This window comes from Trematomus bernacchii, unplaced genomic scaffold (assembly GCF_902827165.1).
Source record: "Trematomus bernacchii unplaced genomic scaffold, fTreBer1.1, whole genome shotgun sequence".
Taxonomy (NCBI): Eukaryota; Metazoa; Chordata; class Actinopteri; order Perciformes; family Nototheniidae; genus Trematomus; species Trematomus bernacchii.
The window spans coordinates 2,878,230-2,899,994 of NW_022987705.1; the positions used below are offsets into that span (position 1 = coordinate 2,878,230).

The 21,765-nt window shown below is 40.6% G+C and overlaps 1 protein-coding gene across 1 annotated transcript in view; it reads left to right on the top strand.

Annotated features, from left to right (window-relative positions):
- The first annotated feature begins 6,472 nt into the window (after nucleotides 1–6,472).
- Nucleotides 6,473–21,765, top strand: part of LOC117490610 (neurexin-2-like) — a 106,540-nt gene continuing 91,247 nt past the window's right edge. Inside the window, exons 1-2 of the mRNA XM_034140369.1 lie at nucleotides 6,473–7,172; nucleotides 20,823–21,124. Coding sequence (XP_033996260.1) covers nucleotides 6,473–7,172; nucleotides 20,823–21,124 — 1,002 coding nt within the window. The remainder of the gene's footprint in view (nucleotides 7,173–20,822; nucleotides 21,125–21,765) is intronic.

Below are 21,765 nucleotides of genomic sequence, written 5' to 3' on the forward strand. Positions count from 1 at the left end.
TGAAAGAACATCCATAACATTCATCGGTTTGCAACTTATATATATATATATATATATCAATATTCCAATTACTGTATAGACTATTCTGCACTTTCTATTCTATTTTATTTTACCTGTACTATTTTATCTGTTATTGTGTTGCACTGTTGGAGGAGCCTGTGACCTAAGATTTCCATTGTCATAAATATACTAGCTATACACAAATGACAATAAAAGCCTTGAAACTTGAAACTGATATCATTGATGTATCATAAGAAATGTCCTGCTAACCTTGCTAGCTAACATCCCAAAAGCATGCCCTGTTTTGCTCCGGCAAGAGCACTTAGTTTCAGGGGGAATAGATTTCAGAGGTGTGGTAGGAAGTATTTTCCTGCAGAACAACTCTTACTCAACGCACCGCCCCATGACAGCCCCATGCCCGGAGCAGATTGGGCGTGCATATTGAGCGGGGGTTTCCCTTGCGTTCGCTCCTATAGGCCTATTGGAATTGCTTTGATATTGTTTCAGGCTCCATTTGGTGAATGACGAGGTATTCAACCTCCACTGGTCCTCTAATAGGGAAATTGATGAGTGGAAAGAATGGAGCGAAACAGCTGGTGAACAATAACCATGTGGTACATCGGGTACAAATAGTTTGTTATTATTGTTAGCCTGGAACTTGCTTGGGTAAAATGCTGCAAGACCAAAAAACCTTGAGCTTTGTCCGACTAAAACAGCATCCTGTATAATTCCTCGGCAACCACAAATAATTACGGTCTTACAGTCTATTAAAACATTGAGTTTTTTCCAATCTGTCAGATTTGTCAGATTTGAGAACTTGCCGCATTAGTTTTGCTCCGCTGTCCACTTCCTGTTTTTCTCTCTCACCCGTTTACCCACTTGATGCTGCAGATCAATACTTTAAGATCACTCACTGTGTTCACTGAAACGTAACCGAGTATCACCCTGTTGTTCGATGTCAGCTTTAGATTCAAGCGAAAACGGTTTCCTCCCACTTCCCGCAGCGTTGAGTTGGTGTGATTTCAGAAACAGTCGAACCTCCGGCCCTCTGCCTGCCCCTGTGTCCTTCCCCAGGGAAGCAGTTGAACTTTTCAGCGAGCTCATTCATGCTGAATCATTTCAGCAGTGTAGTGGCGCGACTGAACAGATAGATCCTGAGAATGTTCCATTTAAGGGAATTTATTGATTGAGCACGTTGGATGGTTAAAATGGTATTAGGTGAATAGCCCTCCACTTTTCAGCGGCTAATCGTAAAGGTTCCCTATATATTCCACTATAAGAGCTATGCTTCCAAAATGAGTCGCTATTCCTTGTTGAAGAGCAGAAACCATGACATCCTTTCATATCTTTTATATATTAACATATATCTGATCCAGTTCTGAAGGTTTTGGCGTTAAATGTGTGCCCCTGATTAATTGCTGCATCAGTAGCATTAGCATTTTATAACATGGCCTGTGTGGATTTTAATGTAAGAAAGAGATGATAACCATATTGCATTGTTTCTAATATGGATTTATTTATTTTTAAAACATTGAGCATGTCATTTTACAATAAAAAAAAACAATAAAACATCCTGTATATGATAAATATATACCTTGAATAGTAGAGTGAGCAATGGTGAGGTTTTTTATCAAGAGTGTATGGTGGTGTTGCACTCGGTACAAAAGCATTTAACTATGGTACGGTTTACAGATGTAAGACTGTTTGTCCATGTGTGCAATTATTCACATTCATACAGTATGAATTGTGGCGCAGTGGGGTGTTATGCCGATACAAATTGCTGTACTCGGTAGAGAGCCAATTTTAAGGTATTATCTCAGATAAAGCAGTAGAAAAATTGGCAGGTCAAAAATCCACTGCACTATTCTGCAGAAATTGCCAACAAAAAGGCCAGGTCTTTTTTAGTGGCGGAGGATACGCCGCAGTGTGTATCAGGGGAGTGGCTGGGTTAGAACAGGGCGCCCATTGAAATGAGGTTAATTGGCCACCACTGGTTCCCCCACCACATTTTGACCATGATAGGTAATTGGCCTGTTGATTTTAATGAAGAAAGTGCTCAGTGCGAGAAGCCTTTAAATGTAGAGGAGACGCTTTTAAATTGTAGTCCTATGTGCATAGCAGCTGACCCCGGGCCACACACACCAACCGCTCTCTACTATATACTTTATTAGATTGATATTATTTATTTACTTTAGGAGTCAGTATTATACGTAAGTACCATTGATTCAGTAGGGTGAGCAATGCTGTGTATAAATATGGAGATTCTTATTTGTGATTTTTCACAAGCCTCACATTATACATATTAGTCAATGACTCTGACAGACATAAGTTTAAGCCAGAAAAACATTGAAAGGTTCGAGAAAGTTCACTTTTTTTCTTCCTATTCTGCTACATGTCATAACAGGGTTACTGCGAGATGGATTTTCTATAAGAGTCTGAATGTTAGTATAGGGTTTAAACTCGAGATGTTTGCAGAATCAGGTTCACGGTTTTTTAACAAGTGCAGGGAAATAACAGTGCCAGACTATACAGCAGCATCTCAAAAGCCCCTTTGGAAAACAGGCCTTTGTATGTTTCATCTGCCCTGTGTGTGTTAGCCTAATAGTCCCTGAGATATTCTGAGTGCTACAGAAATTGATGTAAGAAAAGAAAGAAAAATAAACATGAGTGGGTGATGCCTACCGGAAACATGGGGGATTTCAAAGATAAAAAAACAAAACGGATACAGAGGAATAAATGGCACAAACAAATCACTGCAAGTAGATTCAATCAGTTGTTGAGGCTTCTGGTCATCCACGCTTTCCCTTGTTTGGTAATTAGATCTTATTTATTTCCGATTCGAAACAAATCCAAGTTGTAGGCTCTGCATTATTTAAAATGTACATTTGCTGACTCCATGCCAGTCTTGTGGCTATGTTAACAGAAATGTTAGCGTTGGATATAATATATTTTGTGAGTTTTTAGGGAGGCGTGTGGCGCAGTGGGTTGTGCGTTGGTGTTCAAACCCCACTGCAGTCAGCGTGTAGTTGTGTCCCTGGGCAAAACACTTCACCCCAAATTGCTCCTGTGGGGATTGTCCACAGTATTGAGTATGTAAGTCGCTTTGGATAAACGCGTCTAACAAGTAACATGTAATAATAATAATTGTACTAAAGTAGGGCCTGTTTCATGTGATGTCAGCTCATTGCGACTGAAATAAACTTGACCTTATGCTTTCCAGCGAGGCAACATCAGTGTCTATAGATATGGTAGGCCATACTGTATCTCTGTTTTATGTTTATGTATTCCTCACATATTATAACTATTATTCATCATCATCACCCATGTGGATATATCTGCTCCCACATAATGGTAAAATTATGAGCCCAAGTTACTCTTAATGAGCGTCTCAATGGGAGTTGCTGCAAAAATAGTTCATCATGTGGCGAGGTTATGAAGCATAAAGCACCACATGCCTCCTTGTCTTTTTACATATAATCATACTAATGTGTTGTTTGTCTGACTCAAAGCGAGCTGAACTCAGGCACGTACTGTATATACAACTGCGACAGGTTCTGAGATTCATTTCACGCACCGTACCTGACCCTGGCAAATTGCAATTCATCCTATGAAGAGGGTGTCAGTTTTTTATGACCTTCCAGGATACAGCAATTCCCATGATAAACCTGTCTATCAGAAGGGTTTTCTCCCAGCCTGGAGCCTTCTGATACTTTGAGGAGAAACTTTGATTTATTTGCTTTGATGCACTCTCTGTTGCGACATCTAGTTTTAGCAAAAGAAACCCGGCTGTGGCAGTCCCTCATCAGCAGGAGGCCCAATCGAGGCTGTAATTCCCTGCAGACTCAAACTCGTATTTTATATCTCTGTGGCAGAGATTAAACTTGCATGAAATACTTCTGCTGCTAGTTGAGAAAGGCCTATAAATGAAAGAGAGCATGGTGTAACGTACCATAAAACATATTTATTGCTTTTAGACAAATTAGCTCTTTTTATGGTTCAATGCAAACCCCAGAGCTTTTTCTTGATATAGTATTTAGAGGTAATTTGTATTTATTGTATACATATGGATTGAATCAGAGTGGATCAACCTCTTATGTAAACCGCAACAGTATCTGTATTTCCTTTTCTCTTTGATGAGGATGACTTTGTGAATGTCAAGAGCAGAAAGCTCAACATTCAATGTATACACACTGCATTCTCAATCAAACATGTTGTGAGTTTGATCAGATGTGTAATGTGTGGCTTGGAATATGGTTGGCTTTATTCACAACTAAGTAAATTGTAAGTCGACTTACAATTTGTTGACGTTTCACCAAAAAGAATCATGCAAAAGCAACCCGTTAGATCTTTTGTATCCCATAGATGTGCTCTTTGTATAAACAGTCACACGTTTGAATACCCTACATTTAGGATTTCAACATGCTAACTGTTTTCATTTTTCCCGAAAAAAAATTAATAATTAAAATATACACAAAAATATACATTTTAATAAATAAATCAAATTAAATAAATATAAAAAGAACTAGGAAAAGCACTCGTGCCTTTCTTGGAAATAAATCATTCAGAATGAAAAAGCTTTAAACTTGACCTAACGAAGAGGAGACAGATAGTATCGAGGCATCCTTGAGAACGACAGTGTTGGTCCACTCTTTCGTGCAAATTGGTTGTAACAGATTACAGCTGCTGATTTTGTTTTTGATCACTTAATTGGATCACACAACGGTATAGCTCTTTTATGTTTTTTTAATGGGTTTTGGACAGCAGTGGAGTTCTTTGGCACGGAGGCACGAGCTGTAACAGTCTCTGGCTACATAGACAGCACTTGTCTGTATAGCAAATTCATTATTGGCTCTGCTCTCTTTAGGGAAATTGTTGTTAATAGTGAAAAGATCAAATAAATGCCACCATCATCCGTTGAATATAAATGATGTCTCCTGGAATAGGTTGTGTTAAACTACACGGTCGGTCACCGGCTGTAGATTTTAGTCTTTATAAATGGTAACAATGAGCCAGGGGAGGTTCCCATTTTGTTTGTGTCCTGAGGTCTGTGAGGCGCACCATCTTTTGTTATAAAGTATTGAATGTGGTGTTGGTTTGTTGTTCGGTTGGTTTGTTTCTAACACAGACCTCTTCCTTTTTATCGCCCCCAGCCTCTGGCCTGCATGTGTTGTTTAGCTGTAATGTCTTAGCTTGATCCCAGGAAGCGCAGTGGGCTTAAGGGGCTCAACATCACTGAAGTTAGTGAGGCCATGGACTGAACCAAAACATATGTGGGGGTGCTTACGAATCAGAAGGTGTTCCACCAGCTTTTGGAAATCCCTCTGTTTCCCTTTTCTGCGTGGATGCTAAGACATGAGGTGGGGCGCCAGGATTGAGATGTTTCTCGGCTTGGGCATCGTGTTGAGACCATGTTTCTGGACTCCATAGGCTGTAGCTGCCATCTTAATGCAATCTAAATTAGAACCGCTGCTAATAAAACCCTACCATATTTCCCTCTTCACCATTTTAAAGGTGGGGTAGGTAATTTTGGAGAAACCAGCTCGAGATCGCTAGAATTTGAAAATACACAGCCGGAAAAAATCTGCCACTTCCTTACAGAGCCCCTCCTCCAACACACACGAACGCGCACATGACCAATGAGGGCACGAGATAAGTTTGTGCACAGATGGAAGGCTGACAGGCAGGTAGGCCATCCAGTTATTTTAGCCGGGCCGGCTAAAATGATTGGTCGTGCTTTTTACAGTACTACGGCTTCCACAGATGACATTTCTTTATGGATTTTTTGTCAAAGCACTTAAGATATTCATTGCTATCGGGATGTTAAGAGCATTCCATGGAATATAACAAAAAGTGTATCTCGAGCCGGTTTCTCAAACTTACCTACCCCACCTTTAACTATTTGTCACATTTTCTAGTTCACTTCCATGTCTTTTATAATGACTGTAGAATATTTATCTTTCTTTTTGTAGAATCATCTGTTGGTATCCCTCCAGCTCTTCATAACACATTCTTCTTTCATGTCTTAGGATGTTGGGAGGCTGAGCAGAATGGAAGCTGTACCTAAGCTGTGTGCCTAGCTAACCCATGGAGAACTGACAGGAACAGTGCTGGATGGAGGCCAAGACACTGGATGGCGACGACGAGGAAGCACACTGTTTTGTGGATCACTTGTGTTGTTGGTTCTCTTTCTCTGCCGATCCAAAGTAGATGCAAAGTGTTCTCAGATGTGCCTCATTTGTTCACTCTGTCACGTGTCCCCCATGGAGAGATGGCAAAAAAAATCAAGATAGACAGTCAAGGCTAAAGAAACACATTCACTGCATGTGGGATTTGCACTCTTGTATCTGCGAAGTTTTTTTGGTCATTAACTAAGAAGTGTAAACTCTAGATAACGTTATCTTCTCACAGCTCTGTTGGATTTTGTATGAATTATAGACCACAGGGGAGCCAGTAGGTGTAGATAGTAACCACAATGGGCAGGTGTAGAGACGAGGCTTCCTGGTTACTGTTGTTAGCCGGGTTGGTGCTAACAGCTAAAGCTTTGGAGTATGAGGGTGTTCCTGGGCAGTGGACCCGCTATGGCCAGTGGGATGCCAAGGCGACAGGTGAGCTGAGCTTTATCCTCAAAACCAACATCAGCAAAGCCCTCGTTCTCTATCTGGATGATGGCGGGAACTGCGACTTCCTGGAGCTTCTCATCGCAGACGGGAGGGTCCACATGCGCTTCACCATCCATTGTGCCGAGCCGGCCTCCCTGCACACCGAGACGAGAATCAACGACCTGCGCTGGCACAGAGTCCTCCTCTCCCGTAACCACAGAGAGACACGGCTGGTGGTGGACAACGAGGAGAAAGTGGCTGAGGTGAAGTCCAAGAGAAAAGAGATGGTGGTGGCCAGCGACCTGTACGTAGGGGGGATCTCCCCCGATGTACGTCTGTCCGCGCTGACGTCCAGCACGGTTAAGTACGAGCCACCATTCCACGGCCTTATAGCCAATCTGAAACTAGGGGAGGCGCTACCGTTACTTCTGGATGGCCAAGCTGTCCATAGTGATTTGGAGTACATATGTGCCATACACTCTCCATGCAACAAAGGTGTGTGCTCCGTCAGCCAAGGAGAGGTCCTCTGTGACTGTATCAACACCAGCTACAGGGGAAGGTACTGCCATGAAGGTAAGAAGAATATCCTTATTTTTGTATTAGAATACATTTTAAGCATGAGTTTATTAGTATTTTGTGTTGTTTGATCTGGGGACAGACATGTAATGTGTGGTTTTTTATGAATATTAACCACATTATTACATTTTCTTCTGATTTGATCAACTTCTGCACATTTTTTTTTTTTATTCAAGGCTTTTATTGTCATTTGTACATAGCTACAGTGTAGTTATGACAATGAAAAGCTTAGGTCACAGGCTCCTCCAACAGTGCAACACAATAAAACAGAATAGTCTACAAGTAATTGGAATATTGATATATATAGGTTTTAAACAGATGAATGTTATGGATGTTCTTTGAAAAGCACATCCATAACATTGTGATAAACAATTTCCTACTGCTTCCCTTCATGATGTGACCATCAAAAGGCTTCTTTTGAACATGTACTTTTGCAACTGAAAACCTTTGGCCTTATGATAAGCATAGCTTTCAAATGGTTAAATCCCTTATTAACATCACCTTCTAAGTATACTGTTGGGTCTAAACACTCATTAGGCTCTGGAAAATAATCAATAAATCCCACTTTAAAGCAATCCAGGTCAAAGTGTACCGCAGCAGTACTTAAAGGCTGCTTGGATGTGCGAGTCCGGCTCTCAGCAATTATCTTCACAAGTCAAAGAGGATAAAAGCTTCCTAATGTGTGAAATGTTTGCATGTCTTCAATAGAGATGCATTTAACAGGCCACAAAATGGGCGCAGTTTTTTTTTATTCTTAAAGGTCTACAAAAGGGTAAGGACAGTAAATTAGCATTTAAAAATAATCTTTGGAACTTGCATATACATGAGAAAAATGGAAATGAGTGATTTGTCAAAGATGTTTTCCTCTTGGCCAAAATACTTAAAGTTGACCTCTTATAATAATACACGTTTATCTTGGTAATTCTGCAGTTGTTTTTGACAAGGTCAGGGGTCACAGGAGGTGCAAAAGGCAAAGGAGGATCCTTGCATGATTTATAAAAATAGACAAGCAAACTGCATACCTTTTTGTTGCATGTATTAGAGCACCTTATTACCAAACTCTACAACTAACTACATCATTATATTAACCACAAATACAGTATTTAATCACAACCTATTAAGTATGTAGGTTAAGTACAATCATTTGCTTTCCGACTGTTGAAAGACATCAATCTGCCACTGGACTGTGACTATCTGTGATTATATATCAGATCAAATACCACTTATACTTTCTAATGGTCGAACAAAGGACCAAACTGTCAGGCTCTGGCTGATTCTCATGTCTGTCTTCATGCATGGATGGAGGCAGCAAGGTTTAGCAAAACATCATTAAACATGTCTGTTGTTTTGATTCTCCTGCAGCTGTCCAGAAAGAAGTAGAAGGTAAGACAATGTATTTCATAATGATGAGCATAATTTGTTTTTCATGATGCTCTTATTTGCAAAGGCTATTACCCGCAGCCTCAGTGTGTGAGAGTGTGTTGGCTTATTATCAGGTTGTTATTGTCGGTTTGGACTGCAGTTCTGACATCCAACAAATTAAGCTGAAAGGAGATATACTATTGCTGGTCACAAGGTCACAATGGGAAAAGCACTTAATGTGCTCAATGCTCATTGTATATATAAATATTTGCTCAAGGTGACTGGAGAGGTCTCTACAGTACGTGGGTGTTCAATAGGGGGAGCATTCATATACTGCATCGCAAAAAAAATGACTGTACAGACATGCTTTGTTTTATTATTTATAGCTTCTGTATTTTTCCTTTGTCTGAAGAGCATTCTTCCTCACTGCTGTTTAATGTTAGGGTTTTCTAAATCATCCTGCCATTATGATTTAAGTTCAATATGTGGATTGAACTTAAACATGATGGTGAAATGTGACAGGTAACTGAGACGAATTATAATATGAATTGCACAATGATGAGGAATTTTCATTGGTGCGTTTTTTTAAGAGGAACACATGTCTTTTCCCGGGAAAATACACACTTCCCTCGTTATTCGTGGATTTTTACCGGACATGATTAAACTTGGGTTGCTAATGAGGTGCACATACTCTGAAAAATTGTACAACTTTATATAAAATGAAAGTATTATTCAAGAGCCAAACCATTAGTGGTTATGAACAGTACCTGTAAAAATTCTTTTTGTTATTTCCTGTAATTGTAAAAGTAATTACTTCCTGATTGTTTTTGTAAAAAAGTATCAAGACAAACATGTCGCTGATGACCTAATTACTTCATTTATACTGCAAGGAAAATGTACGCTAGAAGGGGTAGGACCAGAAAAGTTTTTTAAGCTTCTTCTTGCCCCTGTTGAACACGACAGAGACTAATTTAAGATTTATTGTTGTTGTTTCTTTTTATTTTTTTTTTTTTTTTGCATTATCATTATTATTTATTTTATTGTACTTTGGTATAATTATTATTATTATGAGTGAGAAGGAAGAAAAGGAAGAAGCAATATATATTATTATTAGTATTGATGTATGTTTTGTTTCTGACATGTTCAATAAATTGACATAAAAAAAAACATACTGAACCTGAGATGAAGATTGAAGGCGAGGAGGGACATTTGTTTAGTCGGCATCAGAAGGAAGCATCCATCTCCCCAGTAAGGACTGCTGGTTGTGGTGAAAGGGCAGCCAACAGGCTCAGGAGACCAGCCAGTGTGCACTGAACCACTGCACATTATAAATCACTGTTACTGACTCAAATGCACCAACCCATGCACACCTGCTCTCCAAAATCCTGCATTTGGCGTGCGACAGCAAAATCGAACAAAACTGCAAAGAGGTTATTGTCTTTATGCGTTGTGGCTTTGCAAAGTGCACTAAAGTAAAAAGTCACTCAGGTAGAATAGCTTTTATTTCAACGAACAACACGATAAAACAGATGATATATTATTATTTTTTAAGAGGATACATGTTTTGGTATAGATTCTGTTTTTAAAGCAGCACGTAACTAAGACTTAGTGACTGGGGTATATGGCTGTACGCTTCAGTAACAGTTAATAGGTTTCATCGCGGCACTATTTCCAAAAACAAGCATTAATCATTCTTAATAAGACCAAAGATGGCGCGGGGCTGCTCACAGGAAAAAGGCAGGCGTTATTAAATGACATGCTGCAAAGAGAGCACATCACAATGTTTATTGGATTAAAGCTTGTCATGGAGACAATCCCCAATGCACAATGCATGAAAACAACAATGACAACAGCAAAATCACCAGATGCCTTATTTTCTAGCCTTCATACAACTCCATGCGCTATCCCGCAGCAAGTCTTTGATGTCCTTGCAGCAACGGGAATAAACAAATCCATGCATTAGCTCCTCTCCCCAGGGGTGGCAAACATGGTAACCCATATGCTATATTTGGTTTTGGCAGTGGGTTTTAAGTGGTCCGGGAATTATCTTTATTTATCTGAGGAACTGCTTTGAGGCAGATAAACCTTGGGAACAGCAGGTGAGTCTTCGGAGTTGTTCATCTACAGTATGCAGCACATGGTCTCCCGCTGATCTGTGCGGACAAAGGCCATGGCAGGGCATGCTCTATTGCCGAAAGAGTGCAGCATCCTCTGATGTTCTGTGTGCAAAAAAATAAAAAAACAGGTCTGTGAAAGAGAGATAAGGACAGCCACCTCAAATACAGAGGAAAGAAAAATATTTCCAATACGTAAGAAAAACCTTCCACACGTGTCAAGTGCTAACACATTGTCATTGTTTAGTTTTGCCTTCAAATTTTAATGTGTAAGCACACTGATGACTCACTACTACAGGCACGACAAAGAAAGCATAGAAATCTCGTTAAACGGGACACAGTTGTTCCTGGTGGGCTCGCATCTTTCAGCCGCAGTGACCTTGGTCTAATCCCTCATTACAACAGGCTGTGTTATACTGTACTTTTCACAGAAAAACACATTTGGCAAATCCTAATCCTCGAGCAATGGCTCTTTCTTCTCAGATGCTCATTAATTAACGTCGTAATAATGACTGAGAGGTCCTTCAACATCTGCATATGTTTGTTATTTTTTCTCTGCTATATTTGTTTAATACAAGTTAATTAAATTACAGGAAATGTAGTATTTCCAAACGTTCATAATGTTACATGCAATTACAAAAACAAGATGCATTGAGCTTTTTACGGGATATAAACTAGTGAAGAGAAAAAAGAGGGCAGAAGAAGGCTAGGAGGTTAAAATGTCAGCAACATATCAGGCGGAAACATATATTCAATAAATAATGTATAATGCGAGGTCCATTATCATAAATTAAACATCTGACTTGAATCGGGGATCAATCCAGACCATGGTAAATAATAATAACATAATATATTAATATAAGGAGTAAAAACGTTCTAAGCTCAATGCTAAATAAGTCAAAAGAAATGTATAACATTTCAAAGAAATGTAGCTTCCATCGCCGGGTTATACATTTTCGTCTGCCCTTAAACTTGCTTATACTCTTAGGGTTGCCTCTTATCTATAAATAACAAAATGCTAGATTACTGGTAGGGATGGCGGTTTATTTTCACACAGGCTTTCCCTTCTATCGGGGCTCTAGGTCTAGCCGGTTATCTCTGCAGTGCCACACAGAGATTTAGATGGAGGGCTCAGCCAAGTAGGATGAGCATATTCAATGGTTGGCTGCCCATATCGAAGGGCATCGCGAGCACCACTCCCCATCCACTTTTCTTCAACTCACAGCTCGATGGTTGAGTTAGACTTTTCTAGCTGAGGCACTTCTTATGTGCTGCCCATCGTGGCCTGTTGGTTACCAGCACCAGACTGCTTACGTCAAAAAGCCTGGGTCAGTTTTTCTCGCCCTCAAACTGTTCTCATAGCACAAATCCCCTGAGTCATGATTAGATAGACTGGGCATGACTAAGCAATGGCCTGTGGCTTCGTGCCTGCTGCTTATTAGTTGATTAACAGAAAGTCTAGCCCTCCACATCCCTGCATTGAAAAGGACAAAGAAATGGAATAAAGAATAGAAAATAGACTTTACCAGATTCCTCCTGCTGTGTCAGAATGGGGTGTTGCTGGGAGAGTCTGTCACTTTTAATGATCATCAAGCTCCCCTTTTAGCCCCTTGTTGCCATGTCATAATTCCACCGAGCAGAAAATACAGACACCATCTTAGTATGTCGTGTACGAATCACCTGAAATGTATCGCTGCTTATGCCTTGATTGAACATACGTTGGCTTGTCATGTAGCATGCAGAGCCACAGTGGGGGGGGGGTGCCAACAGCAGCTCGTTGTCTGCTGCGTAGACAGGGCTGTGGTTAAATCCTGTCTACGCAGAGGCTCAGTCACTGGCTTTTCAATGACACACTGTATCAAAAGCCTACGTGTTGGCAGGCAAGGACCCTCCCAGGGGTAATCATGTCCATTTCTCACCAAGTGCGGCAGCATGGACAGCCTTGCTCAGTGGAACGTGCTAGAGAGGTATAGCCCCACCTGCCCCCTCGCAAGATTTTACCTAATGACTGACTGGGACTTGAACTGTGAGTGACTTGCTGATGCACTGAAGAGAGCTGTTTGTGTTGGCTGGCACAGGGGACTCAGGTACCCAGCGCTCAGCAGAAGTGTTGCATTGTGTTATCCCCATCTCCTCTTTTGGCAATAGTAAAGGTATGCCTATATAATTGCTGGCTGAGGTATTGAGAGATGTGTACGTGGCTGTGCTTAGCAGACTGAGTGAGGGACTGGTGGTGGTGGACACAAAACCTCAATCAAATTTGGCTTTGATCGCCTCAGTGTGTGCAGTGCGACCAGCTGGACTATTATACACCGTCACCTGCAAAGGCTCAGCAATATCCGGGGATTGATAGGCTGCAGTGTAATTGCAGTTTGCTGTGTCCATAGATTTACTATAGCTTTTCTTTGTGTTCCCTGTATGAGCATTGCAATACAGTCCAAGGAAGTACTATGTTACATTTGGTTTGTGGTACCCTGTCTGTGTTAGTTTGTAAGAGTAGTAATTCCTGCATTTTACTACTCTTTTTGTATTATGTTATCAGATGATTTAATGGGCGTTATCAGCGGTTACAACTATAAGTCTAATGTGTCAGACAACCCAAACTGCACCTACTGCTTTGCAAAAGTGAAACGTAACGTTTTGTAAGCAGCCAAAAACACTTGTCAACAAAACTACCTGGTTAGATTCAGAAAAATATTGAGACTTGGGGTAAAATATCCATGTTTCTCTAATAAAAGTGAGGTTTAATGTCTAACACAAAGACTCATTAGCGCCACATGGGACACCGGTCTCCTGGGTGAAAGTACATACATGTTCTCCTTTTACTACATCCCCTGACTTTGCCTTTCCTCCTCTTGTAATGACTAATATTGCGAGAGGTCTATGTCGCCTTCTTGTATTTCTTCTTTGGGTAATCGACCATGTGAATAGATCATCGACCCTTCTAGTGGGCACCTGCTGACCCACATATATGATGCCACTGATAACGCCAATTTAATCTGCGATTTTAATCAGCTTCTTGTCTCGGCTGGTTGCTTTATGATACTTTCAAATCAGTGAGGCTTTAATGCATTTTCAATTTGCAGCGCCATTCTCCTGTTTCCCCCTATTTTTTCAGAGTGAACTGGTTAAGTGTGGCAGATCATTAGCGGCTGACCTGTTACATGATGGTTGTTATATCAGTGTTCCACCACCTAAACCTAGTGAGCTCCATTAGATGGTAAATCCTGTGTGAAACACTGATGTTGGCTGAAGATTTATTGGATAAGGAATGGTGTCACATCTGCCCTTTTATAAAACGCTGCCATATGAATGTTAAATAGGATCAAATGGAGTGGCAGACCACCATATCAGCGCGTAGAGATGAGCGACTAAGCCTATAGAGCCCTGTTGGAGATCATAGAAGTAGTGTTACCAAGTGTAATATTTAAACATCATTATAAAAGTAGGATTTATCTGATACATCTCGAACACTGTCTGCATCAAGTAAACATACAGTATGTGTTCCATTTAGAAAAAAGCATCTGTGTGAGCAACTACCTGTAAGGGTTGCACCGATCAAGATGTTTTTTTCTCTCCTTGCCTTCCCTCTCCTCCCTTTTGAGATGTTTGTCCGTTTTTAGTTTATTTCCCCTTTTATATTTTAGTTTGAACTTTGACATCCGTACCTGCCCCCAGGATGTCTGTCACAAACTGCAGTCCAACATTGTGACAATGCTTTTGTTCTCCCAAACCTCTTTATGAACTTCCTGTTTTCGTATCCTTTTTCTGTTCTTTCCCTCAAGGTCTGGCGCACATGATGTTAAACCGCCAAGGTATGGGGTCTATTGGTTTTGCTTTTCCTTCCCAGCCACCTGATCACAACATTCCCCTTCCCCTGAAATCATTTCAGTTAACTGTGCTGCACTAATATTTCCTCTCCTCTTTTTTCATATACTTGCCTATTCGTTTTTTGCTTCCTGTCATGTTTTACTCACTACTCACTCAATCTGTGTCCGTCAAACCCTTGTCCTGACCACTGACTGAGCTTCTGGAACATCATCTTTGACCTCTACAGTTTTTCGCCAAGGTAATCCATCTATGCTCATAGCATCTCTTCGGTTTGGTTTCATGGTGTTTTCCTTCAAAGGAAAGAAACGGGTTTAAAAGAAATAAAGAAAAAAGGGTATTACATGCAAAAGGTGTCTCAGATGTGCACGAGAGCAGCTAATGACGCTTCCTGTTTAAATAAACACTCAAAAGATACATCGCAGTTATGGTAATGTGTTTCATATTTACAAAAACACCGATTTAAAATGACTGATGGAAGAAAGTGTTTGAGCACACTCAGCACAGTAGGTGGTTTCTGCCAGTAAAATATTAAGAGCCTGCAAGAGACACTACTCTGATGTTCAATTTGGGTTCAAGAAGAAATAAAATACATCAATTGCAAACTCTCTTAACAGTTTTTAACTCAAGTACAGAATACATTCATTGATAATCGTTGTAGAATTAAGGTTCTAAGACGTAAGTACAAACATTGGAAGAAAGACATTTATTCATTGCAACATTGGGAACAATTTCAGCATTAGAGAAAGTTGTCATTTTGAATGAATGATACGGGTGGCACAGATCTACATGAAATCTGCTGTGTTTATTTTTTGTGTTTTCTACCACGTTTTGTGAGATTCAGACAAAAGTCACCATCCTGTCTCCATGGCAATCAGTGTTGTCTCTAATCATAGAGGCTTGGCTCTCACTGAGAGTATAATACACTGCTCGATTTCGCCTTTTCCTCATCAGCTAAATGATATGTAGATATGACATTTCTCCTTGATTGAATTTTGACAAAATAACCCTCTAAAAACGACTAAGCTTCGTTATTTGGTTGCTCCTTTTATTAGGGACATTTGTACAGGTTCGTAGAAGGAATATACATTTGATTCTGATTTCCTTCTTCGGACCAAATATCCATAGATACTATTATAAGTACCCTGCGGATTTAAGATGAAATAGCTTTTATGTTTGAATAACATTATTCCCACTCACACTATTGAACAAATGAAGTGAAGATGAGAAGAGTGTGAGGCCGTACCCTGGGTGTTCTCATATAGATGTTCTGGCGTAGGGCTGATAACGCTAATATTGACGTCTTTTATAGTAGATGAAAAGGCTTAAGAGAATACTTCCGTGTGATTACATCCGTTTTTTCACCCCACTATAGATGGTGGAGCTTGAGGCTATACTTGACTGTGACATTATTGATTAATGTCTGGATTCTTCGGTTCCCCGCTTTGGGACAAAGTCGTTCATGTACAGAAGCAGTAATCAGTCTTTACAAGGCCAAAAGATAATGTTCAATTTAAGCTACTGCTTTAATTGACAAGTATGCAGAGATAAGAATGTAGTCGGATATACTGTATGATGGTACTGCCTCAATGATGGTGGCAATGTCTGCTATAGTAGAGTAACAATGCTGTATACACTATGTAGTAACTCATATAGAAAGTGAGTCCCAAAGGCCAAGCACAGTGTGATCTGTCGTGAAATTAGAGCCAAAATGTAATTGCTCCATTTCATGCATCAATAAGGAGGAGAAGTTAGTAATTGATTGTTGAGCAAAGATTCTTAGAAATAAGCCTGCGAGGCGAAGCACATCAACGATTAGTTACAATGTAAAGTGCATCTGACTTCATGGGATGTACATGAGGCATTCAATTTTTATTCAGCCATTTAATCCTTTGACAGACATTTATTATTAACTTCGACAATGTCCTAGCCTTAGCCTGGGGGCACACTCAAGGGAGAAGTTTGATTTGATTTGAATTAATTTGGCCACAAATCATTAAAAATGAAAAACACGCCGCAGATCTCCAGTTTTGAGAAGGAATTAAAAGCTTTTCGCAGACTTGGGAAAGTGGTTCAGCCCCAGATTGCTTCTTCTAGTGTGTACACACAGATGTACAGTAAATAGTGTGTTTACTGAGGCACAGGTGTAGCTCAATGAACACCTCGAGAGCTTATGCACGTCCCTGCCTCCAGATCAATAGTGAACTGCTGCCCCTCTATCCCCATGCTCACTACCTGACTTATGTTTGGGTGCAAACAGCCGTCAACTTTCACCTCCGCCCCTGAGGAGGAGATGAAGTCGGCAACTGCCATCTGCGCCCCGGGCTATTAGACCACTTTCAAATTAATCATGTGCAAAGCTTCATATTAATGAGCAATCCACATGTTGACATTTTCATGTGGTGCGGCCACTGCAGCATGGTGTAATTGCGGCGGAGAGTGGAACAGGTGGGCTAATGGGAAGAACCTGATGGCAAGACCCTCTTCCTCTACAGTGTTTGATGTGAATCTTACTGTGACAGTAAGCAGCTAATGTGTAGCTCAGGGCAGTCCCTTTAAAGATGATCCTTTATGGTCAGGGGCATGGGGGCAACGCTGGCTGCTATTAGCTATTTCAATGTTAACGTTTCACCCAGGATGTTGTAACTCCCTTCATATTTTCTTGGATTGGCCGTGAGCAGCGCCCGGAGGACTGAGCAATATTCATTTCCTGAATTTAGGGAGGGGGTTGCCAGTAAGTAGGAGATTGGATGATGTATAGTAAGATGGAGCCAGTGAGCGAAGGAGGGCTAGCAGCAAGCAGCTAGATCTGGCATTGAGAAGAGAAGATACACATGATGTTGTTAGCATATTCTGCTGAGCCTTCTTTTTCTGTCTATACAGGCATGCGTTTGCAAGGAGAGATATTTTGGCCCAAATGTCTTAAAGCAGCCAAGGTAGCAGGTTGATGGCTCTGCCCCCGCTCAGATGCAGTATGCCTAAAGTAACCAGGCTGCTTCTCTTAGTACTGACTGCAGCCAGGGTCTCTGATGGCATTTCCTCTGAGTTCCAGCCGAAGTCTATCTGGTGTCAGAGCAAACACAGCGAGTATTGCTTTTTTCACAAGCTAGTAAACATTGTTGCTGCAGACAATGAGCCTCCTCTAAGGTAAGCAGGAAAGCAGAGATATGGCTCGCTGCCTTTTTCTAACACCCCCACACTTCCACACGTCTGCTAGTGACGTGTTCATTGTAGAAAGCTGGGAATTACAGGAAGACGATTGCACAGGATGTGATGCACTACTCTAGTTATATGGACTGTAAGAGACAAACCTTTTGTAGATATTAGATTCATTGTAGCTCTGCCTGAGGTGTTATTAACTGCACATGTACAGTAAGCACTTTGCTAAAGTAGGCCGCAATACTTCTGGTGTCCCATTTATAATTTTTTCTCGAGCACCAATAGTTGACTTTCGCTGCACTGACTGTGCACCTGTAATTAGGTTTTCCCCTACAACATCAGTCAAATGACAAACTCCACTCTTAGGCGCAAAAACAATAGCTTGGCAAGTTGCTGTCTGCTCAGTAGATGAGTAAGTACACTGCTCAAACAATAGAGACTAATGGGACCACTGATCCTGTTGGCTTAAATTGGTCCCGGAGTTCAGAAGCCGACATTTACTGTACAAACAAACATAGGCTTAAGGGACAGCTTATCCGTCTAGTTTGAAACAGCTTGTTCAATAGCTTTATCTTTATCTCACAAACAAGCAAAAGGGAGGGTGTCTATGCTGGCTTTAAACAGCCCGTTCAAGAGTTCAAGAATTGAGTCATACATAAGTTAACTTTACCCAATGTGGTTCAATGTAAAACAATGGTTAAGTGTTTTACCTGGAATTGTGTAGTTTGTAATAAATTAGGAGTGCTTGTCAGAATATATGATATACTCTGTTGGGTGTATTCACATGCAGAGGTGGAGAGGTGCTGCAACACAGGCAGTATGAGAAACATGAGGCACTTTTGGACACTAAAGCATGGAAACATGTCACAGTAGAGGCACAACATACAAATATGCACCTGAAAATGAGCCTAATAGGGCACCTTTAGCGATAGTGTTTGCGTCACTGGAGTGCATAATAATATATCATTGGTGTTAGCTAATAAGCTATTTAGCTAACTGTGGGCTTCAATGACAGTTGTGTCATGAATGTTAAATGAATAACCCTACCGTACATTGAAAATACATGAAAATAAATGAATAAAAGTATGATAATTATAGAACACATTTGATTTATATGTATGTATTTATTCTCTCTTCCTCCTTCCTTTTCCAAATAATTGGCTGATATTTTTCCCTTTCTTCTTTTTTCATCTCTTCCTTCTGGAGGTATGGATAGAAGTGGCACTCTTCACAACGCTAGTTAGCCCCATAGATAATTGCAGCAAAAAAAGGCTAACTGCACAAAACCTTTACGTAACGTCCACACGGTTCCGTCGCGTGCTGAATGGGGTGACGTCAAGCTTTGCCGAACTGCATTGTGGTTCCGTCGCGTTGCTTTGCCTCCGTTGCTTTGCCTCCGCTGCTTTGCCTCCGTTGCTTTGCCTCCGTTGCTCGCTTCGAAAGTTGAGAAAAGTTCAACTTTTCAAGCGTCGACGGAAGCGCCAGCCAATCAAATCATATGCCAGTACAAGCTCTAGCCAATCAAACCGCGTGCTTGTGTGTCCGGGGCGGGAGATTAATGTGATTGGTTGTTGGTTGTGCGCCAGACACGCCCCCGGGAAGCTTCAACGCGACGGAACCGTGTGGACGTACCGTTAGTCGTCTTTAACACATGTGCAATATCTTTTGTGACTCAGAGTTGCAGATAGTGTGTAAAAGTGATGCTAAATCCATGGTGCGGCAAATCATTCAGTTTGAATTTGCCTGACCAGTGTGTTTCAGCATTCAGTTCACAACACTGAGACACACACATCCCACAGGACGAGTCTGCGAAATCACAAAACAACATTTTAAGACGAGCTGTATGACCTTTGCCACCGTGGTGTCAAGTTCAGTTTTTAAGAGTTTGCTGCTGTCTCCACTCAAGTGGTTGCATGACTTCACAGTCTCAAGATTTAAAACTTGGTCAAAATAGTAACATTTTCCGCAAATTCATATTGTAGTTTATAGAGTACATGTGTTTTCAATTGAGTGTGTGTATTTCTGTATGTGTGTCTTTCTGTCTGTCTGTTTACAATATGTTTTTTTTATGTATTTAAAAAGGTAATTTAGTTAGTTATTATTCAGCCTATATTGGCAATAGTTGTCTAAAACACAAATAAAAAGCCTTATTTTCTTTTAAGGTCCAATCATTAGTTGCATCATTTCTGAATGACTTGTATTATCAAGATTGGTTTTGTGTTATCTGTAATGGTTTTTGACACCAAGGACACATTTACAAGAAACGATTAAAAATAACAAACATCTACCTTCTGCTCCGGGTAAACCTGAAAACTGCTTTTATTTGAGCAGCCAGGGAAATAGTTAAAGCCATCATGTTTTTTCTGTATATTTTACAGCCTCGATGGAAATTATTCTAACAGCAGTGGTGAATTAGAGGTTTAGACAAGACTGACACCTTTATATTGTTCATGGGTCAATCATTTTTCTTTAAATGTCACCGTTAAATAAAGGATAAGGCTGGAAATGTTCTATACTTGTTCTTATTGTCAACAAATCTTAAAGAAAACATTTCATTTTTAAAGTGCACATTTTGAAAAAGGCTGAATCATTTCTTTAAATAACTTAAAGCAAACGTCTGTTGGGGAATAACTTCAGCTCTAAGATTTGATGTGCTCCTGAGAATATACAGCACTAACACAGACTATTTGGGATCATCTCACAGTAAAGAGTTGTTTCCATTTGTATCTTTATTAAAATAACCTTTTGTAACACTCTGTCTTACTATTTTATAGAGATATGCAGCACAATGAAAATGAGGCCTTGGCTAGACAGACTGTAGGGCCAGTTTATTGTCAGTTTTGGTCTTTTCATGTCATTTGTTGACTTTAGAAGAAAAGTAGAATATCGCTTGACTTATCCTTTGGTGTGCAAACACACAGAATATTGTGATCTTCCATTGGCAGTACATTCGATCATCAGAATGTACAGTGATTTTTTGCATATGTGAATAGCTCCACAAATACCTGCATTGTCTGTTCAAATTAGTTTTGGTGAATGATAATAATGTATAGGTCTTTTATGATTGCTCATCAAAGCCTTACCTTTCTCAACATTAAAGTAGTTAATGAACTGCAGTAGGTTAATTAAACTTAATCCTGATGACCTTAACAATTATCTAAGATGTTTTTTCCTCCCCTCTCAGGGCAGGAGGAGTCAGTGGCCACCTTCAAAGGCAATGAGTACTTCAGCTACAACCTGTCCCTGACTCCCATCCAGAGCAGTTTGGATGAGATCACGCTGTCCTTCCGCACCCTGCAGAGGAACGGCCTGCTGCTCCACACCGGGAGGTCCGCTGACTACGTCAACCTGTCCCTGAGGAACGGGGCTCTGTGGCTGGTCATCAACCTGGGCTCTGGTGCCTTCGAGGCCCTGGTGGAGCCCTCCAAAGGAAATTTCAACGACAATGTCTGGCATGATGTTCAAGTGACGCGCAACCTCCGCCAGGTGTGTACTGTTTACATCTTACTGTCTGTGATTTGCATACACATTACATCAGGATCACAATGAGGTCCCCTATTATTCTGTTTTTCATTACTTTATTATAAGTCTCAGATATATATAAAACATGTCTCTGAAGTGTTTGGCCTCGAAATACCAAATATATAATCGCAGCATCCCATAATCCCCTCTGTTTCAGCCCTGTTTCCAAAGTGCTGATTCTCTGTCTGTTACTTTAGATGAAAATAAGGAGCCACTCCCCACGCCGCTCTGAGAGATATTTGGTTACAAAGAACACTATGGGGCTCTAGGAGGAGATTCAGGTGATAAGGTGTGGGGGGCGGGTGGGGGGTTGCTGGTTGCTGATTGGCTAATGGTTACACAAGCCAAAAAATCGATATGACATCATAAAGTGGCGAAAATCTGATCAGCTCATTTTCAGACAGGTTTTTATATAAATGGATCAGGACAAAAAGTGAGAGAATCTTTTTTCCTGAAACTTTCAGAATCTCTTTACACAGAGGGGACACATGTTGATGTAGAAGAGACATGAAGAAGAGGGGACACATGTTGATGTAGAAGAAACATGAAGAAGAGGGGACACATGTTGATGTAGAAGAGACATGAAGAAGAGGGGACACATGTTG